The 7,985-nt window shown below is 33.2% G+C and overlaps 1 protein-coding gene across 37 annotated transcripts in view; it reads right to left on the bottom strand.

Moving 5' to 3' along the window:
- LOC145266600 (splicing regulator ARVCF-like) overlaps window positions 1-7,985 on the bottom strand; it is a 494,180-nt gene that overhangs the window by 284,963 nt on the left and 201,232 nt on the right. For 2 of the 37 annotated variants that reach the window (XM_080122472.1, XM_080122473.1), the window contains one exon: window positions 3,913-3,958. The exons of 34 other annotated variants lie outside the window; for them this stretch is intronic. In XM_080122472.1, coding sequence (XP_079978598.1) covers window positions 3,913-3,932 — 20 coding nt within the window. In that variant the 5' untranslated portion in view covers window positions 3,933-3,958. Of the gene's footprint in view, window positions 1-3,912; window positions 3,959-7,985 lie in introns of those variants that run through there. One more of the 37 variants, XM_080122470.1, reaches the window with a different exon arrangement.

Genomic DNA, 7,985 nt, shown 5'->3' with positions numbered 1-7,985 from the left:
AGAGATGGAGGAGAGAGAGATGGAGGAGAGAGAGATGGAGGAGAGAGAGATGGAGGAGAGAGAGATGGAGGAGAGAGAGATGGAGGAGAGAGAGATGGAGGAGAGAGAGATGGAGGAGAGAGAGATGGAGGAGAGAGAGATGGAGGAGAGAGAGATGGAGGAGAGAGAGATGGAGGAGAGAGAGATGGAGGAGAGAGAGATGGAGGAGAGAGAGATGGAGGAGAGAGAGATGGAGGAGAGAGAGATGGAGGAGAGAGAGATGGAGGAGAGAGAGATGGAGGAGAGAGAGATGGAGGAGAGAGAGATGCAGGAGAAAGGAGATGCAGGAGAAAGGGAGATGGAGAGAAAGAGAGATGGAGGAGAAGAGAGATGGAGAGAAAGAGAGATGGAGGAGAAAGAGAAGATGGAGGAGAAAGAGAGATGGAGGAGAAAGAGAGATGGAGAAGAAAGAGAGATGGAGAAGAAAGAGAGATGGAGAAGAAAGAGAGATGAAGAAGAGAAAGAGAGATGGAGGAGAGAGATGGAGAAGAGAAAGAGAGATGGAGAAGAGAAAGAGAGATGGAGAAGAGAAAGAGAGATGGGAGAAGAGAAAGAGAGATGGAGAGAAAAATATAGAGAGTAATAGAGAGAAGAGATAAAGGGAGGAGAGAGAGAAGAGATATAAGAAAAGAGAGAGAAAAGAGGGTTAGAAACTTAACATCATTTATTTAGTTTGTTTTTGTGATCCCAGGCAATGACTGGTAGCCCTGCTAGTTTTAAATAAATCAAAATTTTATTTATCTGACAATATAGTGAGAAAATTTATATTGTGAGATAAAATTAAAAAAAATTTTTTTTTGCTTTTAACCCTTCTTCAACCGAAAACAAGGTATGTCCCAACTTGGACGTAAGAGGCTGCTATTTGGGACCATGTCTACAAGGGCTATGTGCGGAGATGAGCAAGATGTCTGTTCACATTACATTTTAACTTAAACATTGTTAGTGAAGCAGGAAGCAGGGAGGGAATTCAAAAATCTAGAATTCCGAGAGAAGAAAATATTAGAGCAGAAGGCTTTCCAGCACCTAAGGACCTTGATAGGGAAGAGGTGTGATTTTTCTGCTAGATGGGTTTGTCGAGGGTATATACGTTGAGGGGGTACAAGTTTAACGAGTTCATCAAAGCACATTCCATTAAAGCACTCGTAAAACAGTCACAGGGATGCAATATTACGGGGATGGGACAGAGGTTGGAGCTAGCTTGATAGTGTGGGGCTTATTAGGTTGGAGACTCTTTTTCGGGCCCAGTCTAAGAGCGAGAGACTAGTGATAGATGCACCAGGCAGCAATACTCCATGCGTGATGAAAGGTTTGTATTTAAAAATATCGAGCAGACAGTTTGATTTGGGAACAATTCATTTTGAAATGGATAAAGGAAAAACCTTTTGTATCGTGGTTTTCAATTGTCATCTTTAGCAATTAGACGATCTCACTTTTTGAAATGGGTGTGAAAGGCGATAACTAGGGCAGTGACGAAAATATTCTTATTATTTGGACTCTCGAGTATATATCCGACACAATTAGACACAGTTAATCAAGCAAGAACCACATTACTTTATCTAAAAACATGGAAGATATTAACAGATATATACTCAAGAGTCAAAATAATGAAAAGAATATGCTGTTGTCATAGCTCTAGTGATAACATACATAACATAATCATGGAACCCATGGAAATCCTACAGCAATATCCGTCATCCGTTGTATGCATTGCTGTGATGCTTAAAAATACTTCCATTCTATGAAAGTCTGGTGTGGTCTCGGTACAAATATATTGTGGGGGTTGGCACCAGATATTTGTAACCAACTTCGTTCAAACTGAGACATCTAAGTAAAAGAGAAACCCGATCCCCACCAAAAAGAACAAAGAAACTAGTGAATTAGAGGTCAAGTGAACACTTGCATGATAAACAAGGACCCATTGGTTTTAATAAATGGGTGTGTGAATAACAAAGAATCTGATTGGCTAACTAGCAAGCCTAGTACCATGACAATGCATAAAAATAGGAAGCAACGTTGATTACATGCAGTAGTCTGATGAATCCTCATGAGGATGAAACATGGAAAATTCTATGTAGCTTGTTTGCAATATATTTTCAAAACTTTATATGTATTTATTTTTGCTAAAAAAAAAAAGAAAAGAAAAAAGTTTGTTCCCAAAGCAGCTATTTTTGCTGCCTAAAAACCAAATCGAATTTGTTCCACCGATCCAAATCTTCAATATATCAATCTCAAGTCTGTAGACCAAAAATTGACAGAGTAATTTGATAGAGACCATTCTGCACACAGACAGACATGGTCACACACAAGCAGACCGCCTGGCGTTACCTGGTTGTAAGATATGTTTAAATATGATATTTTAATTCATGCAGATTACGTATTAATTATTATAGAGACAATTCTCTATTGATTATTATATCGAACCTAATATATAGTAGTGAAATCAAAACTAAATTATATATATATATATATATATATATATATATATTACACACACACATATATATATATATATATATATATATATATAACTTGGGTGCCATCAGCTAGAATCGAAACCAAAGCATACAACTTTCTACTCTCATTCTTTAGCTCCTGAGCCACACCCATACGCATATATATTGTGAGCTTCAGTTATGCATTGCCCTGATTGTTGCTTTCCGGTTTCACATCATATCGGCTCAGGCAGCAACCCCGACCTGACTTAGGACGCGCCATATAGTCTCCTTGAAATCTATACGTGTGCAGACATTGAAAAATAAATAAATTAAAAATTAAAAAAAAAAAAAGTGTTCTGACAATCTTTCTTTTCAACCATGAAATGAGCCTGAATAAATATTTTGGAGAACGCAAAAAACAAAATTACATCAGAGTCTATCCTTCGCCTTATTTAATAATTTCTTTTCTATAGCTCTGATCAATTCAGCCATATCTATAATATACGTTTATATTATAAAAAATCGCGAACTGAAGATGATTAAAAAGAAAAACATTTTAAAACATAGGCTACTATAATAAGCAAAAAATAACATAAGCAACTACATAACTTTTTAAGCAAAATTTGAAAAATGGAAAAAAATTTCCACAACATAAGCAGTAAAATTTAAAAAAAAAGTTTTTCAATTCTAAAACTAAAAAACAATCAATAATTCTGGTAAAAAAAATTGATATTTTTTGCATCATCAAACTGAACCATGTAATAAAAGTTTGTTTTTTTCAACATCATAAGCAAAAAACAAAAAACAATAGAAACTTTTACCAGCAAAATTAAATTTTTTTTCAATGACATAAGCAAACATAAAAAATAAAACTTAACTAGCACAATCATTCATTTTTTGTTTTTAATTCTAAAACTAAAATTAACCAAAATCAATCAATAATTCTGGAGAATAAAGTTAATAGATATTTTTTGCACCATCAAACGGTAACACTTAAAAAAAAACAAAAAAAAAAACTCGATAACAAGATGCCTCAACCTGTCATGCTTTGCAACTTTGTTCTAAAATATATTTCAGTGGTGACTAGCATTTGAGCCACTCTAGCTGAGCCTGGCTTGACCCCCCCCCCCCTGAAAATCAAAAGTATTCCAAACCCAAAAAGAAAAATCTTTCTTATAAAATCTTTCAAAAGTATGAAAACAGCCAACATATTTACCTGTAAATAATATATCTTTTCTTCTCACCCCCAAAACAAACATGTCTAAAATAAGCTTGAATAGCCAGAAGAATCAGGCTCAGGCCGAATGGTCCCACTACTAAAGTCACAACTGATTATATATATATATATATATATATATATATATATATATATATATATATATATATATATATGCATAAATAACTTCTTGACTAACTCAAGCGGAAGAACATTACTCACTCAAGGTACATAGGATGCATTTTCAGCAAAAAATATTTTCTCAGAGCTGAGGGGGAAAAAAAAACAAAAAACAAAAAATTGTAACTTTTTTTTTTTTAAATCATTTAAAACAGGAAAATTTTAACCTCATAATGTACGTGAACCGAGTTTATCAAGAACACTAGCAAACCACCTGGCACTGCCCAATTGTTAAGTTCGCTTAAACGATATTTTAATTTATGCAGATTTTGTATTTATTATTATACAGCCAATTCTCTATCAATTATTCTATTGTGATTTCAGAAGTTAAAAATAAAAAAATATGACTTGAGCGCCATCAGCTAAAATCGAAACCACAATATTTACCTCTCTAGTGATATTTGCTATCATCTCAGCTAACAAAATATGTATATCAAAACTTGACTAATTAACATAGTTAAACATAAATGCATATTTACAGCTGCATAGAACATACACATCACATCGGATTATATATATATACATATATATATATATATATATATATATATATATATATATATGATGAAAATGATGGAAATAGTATTCCGACAAAATAGAGAAAATAAAAAGGAACAAACCGTATTATGTGTTCATCAATGTTTCGTCTTTATTTCGAGACTTCCTCTGGATGAATGAGATTAAGAAACAAAAAATACCAGTACAAAATATTTGAAAATGTTTCACGTGCACAGTTTCTCTGAAATAGAACTGCGTCACAGTGTACACGTGAAACATTTTCAAATATTTTGTACTGGTATTTTTTGTTTCTTAATCTCATTCATCCAGAGGAAGTCTCGAAATAAAGACGAAACGTTGATGAACACATAATACGGTTTGTTCCTTTTTATTTTCTCTCTCTCTCTCTCATTATATATATATATATATATATATATATATATAATCAGAGAGAGAGAGAGAGAGAGAGAGAGAGAGAGACCATTCCACAGACAGACAAAGCCACTTTTATTATATACTCGCAGGCTGGTGTTTCCCGGTCGCACAATATTCTTAAACATGATATTTTAATTTATGCACATTGCGTCTGTATTATTATAGAATCAATCCTCTATTGATTATTATATAGTACGAGGAATAATTTGTCATTCGCAAAAAAATTTTTTAAAATGAAAAAAAAAAAAATAAATAATGATGTCGTTCATCAAATTCCGTCCGTGTTTGTTTACAATATCACATCAGCTGATATTTGGGCTTGACGATGTATGCCCTGGAAAAGTCACTTCTGATTAATGTTTAGTTCTAAAATATGCAAACAAAGAAATGATTTGCAGGGATTTTCAATGGAACCTCTTCTTTTATTGTAAATTGAATTCATTGATAAGCAAAAATTAAATAAAATGGTGAGGTATACTTGGGCTTGAACAGGGGATCATTCCATCTGCAGTCGAATGCTCTACCACTTAGCTATATCTCCAGATTATGATAAACCTTTTTTTTAAGAAGAAATGACTGGCTGAATTTTTATTATCTCCCTTTGCTGGTGTAATGTAAAATATTCTGTAAGCTATTTTTAAGATTGAAATTTTTTGATTTTCAATACTTTCTGGATGAACTTCTGTACAAAACATATCTAAGAACACTGCCAGACATATGAATTAGCTTTGTACAAAAATTTGCAAAAAGATAGGTTTCAAAACGGCTGAGCTGATGAGAAACACACGCACAAACAGACTTTATACAATAGTAAATATAGAGATAAAAAGATTAAAAACAGCGTATTCGTCCTTAAATGCCTTTTAAGATCAAATCTATTATTACCCCCCCTTCCTTCTGCCTATTTATTAAGGTCAGATGGTTGGAGATAGGGAAAATTAGATTCATGCCTTTTTCTGGGCATATAAATGAGGAGGATGGTACGGATTAGAATTTTATAATTTGATTCTCAAAGAGTTTGAAAGCGTTTCCAGATTGCAACACCTCTTCCTTCCACTGCTTACCCACCACACCTGGTCACCGAACTTCCCCAAGACAAGTTCCGGTTTTTTTTTTATAAACCATTTAAGAAAAATAATGTGTAAAGGTCATGAGATTTGACCTTTCGTTCAGACAACCATGCATTAAGAAAGACAATGCAGCAATATATATATATATATACTTCATTTAATCACATAAATTGATATACGAAGATATAATTTTATGCGTAAATTTTCAGTATTCACTTCAACAGTGCTCAATACATAGGTAGAGCTAGGTAGTAAGCTATGAAAATATATATGGACAATAAGCTACACAGAATATTCCGCGTTTCATTCTCATGAGAATTCGTTAGGCATAAGCCTGACGAATTCTCACGAGAATGAAACACGGAATATTCTGTGTAGGCTAATTGCCATATATATTTTCATAACTTACTATATATATATATATATATATATATATATATATATATATAGTCATCCACATACAGTACTGTTTCATTGCATCACAACTCATCAGTGCGGCTAGACATACCTTTCCCCAGCCATGGATCGAAACTACAACCGTCGCATTGACAGTCGGCGGCTCTCACTATCAAGCCATATCAGTGCCATAAATATTTCTCATCGAATGTACATTAAATCCACAGTCGCCAATCACAACAGTGCTCTAACCATCAGCTTGTTTACAAACAAATTAATAGTGTGTGTGTGTGTGTGTGTGTGTGTGTGTGTAGCATTCTTTTCTTTAAGCATATTTCATTAAATTATATTTCAATAAATTACACAGACAATTCTTGTGTACATATTTTGGTTCTGATCCTTTCTAGTTTTCTTGTTCCTGCCAAAAACTGGCTGATGTAACTGCCATCGTCACTTTTTATTTGAGTAATTTCAGATTTGTCCAGATCCACCTTCAGCGATGATTAGCATTAAGGCCATCTTTGAAACAGCTACATGGTAAGCAGCTGATGATCCCCGTTTTCTATTTACAAAATTTTAGTTAAGGTTTTTTTCTTTTCATCCTCAGATAGTTAAATTCAGTTTTAAAATTGAAGACTTTTGCGAAATCGGCTTATGCAAATGCTGAGTCTATTTCTATTTAACAATTTTAGTTAAGGCTCTTTCCTTTTTTTTTTTTTCATCCATATATAAATGAATTTTCTTTAGTCATTATAAACTTTTTAGAAATCGGATTATGTAGGTGCTTAGTCTGCGATAGGTAAAAATTATTTTTTTTTTTTCTTCCGGGAATATAAACTGCATTCTTTAATTTTATTTTTGCATTTTTTTTATTCAAAGGTTCTTTAGACATATATATATATATATATGGGATATAACTTTATTCGATTGGCAAAATTTTAGAATAATTATAAAGTGAACCATCGCGTAAATTCAATCAACTAAAATAAGATGAAAAACGGGGTGAGGAAAAGGAGGGAGGGAATGGGGTAAGTTACATGTAACACATGTACAATTCAATAAAATAAATAAGTCGATTAAAAACAATATCGTTAAAATACACCCGAAGCGCTTTTCGTTCAGACTAACATTTTCAAGGGTCATAAGTCTGAAAATTATTATTTTTTAGAATATTTGGTTAGTGGTATGGAGTAAGAGCGGAGAGGAGGTTAAAAAAACCCAACAAAAACCCTAACTACCCAAATAATTCTAATTGAAGCCGGAGGTTTCTCTGCTTGCACAAAGTAGGGGGGCTGGCAATGATGGCAAGTGCTTCGAGGACAGACATGTGGAACTTTGTACGCCCTCGGTACAAAACAGAAAAACACTCCGGAGAGAAAACAAGACCGCACTCCTTTTTATCGACCAAGTGTTGGCCGATGGACGATTCTATCAGTTGAGATTTTCTGGTGGTAGGTTGATGATCTCGGATGAAACGGGGAACATGTTGGGCGAAAACGTGTGTAATATATATATATATATATATATATATATATATATATATATATATATATATATATATATATATATATATATATATAGATAGATAGATAGATAGATATAAAGCAATGAGTAAAGATTAAGTTTGTGAACTTATAGTAAATATAAATATTAATATTTATATAGTAATCCCAATCAAATAAAAAGCTCAATACAACTAAGATAGGAAATAGAGCT

This window comes from Euprymna scolopes, chromosome 41 (assembly GCF_053919585.1).
Source record: "Euprymna scolopes isolate OS-2025 chromosome 41, ASM5391958v1, whole genome shotgun sequence".
Taxonomy (NCBI): Eukaryota; Metazoa; Mollusca; class Cephalopoda; order Sepiida; family Sepiolidae; genus Euprymna; species Euprymna scolopes.
This window is presented reverse-complemented; position numbering and strand designations above follow the sequence as displayed.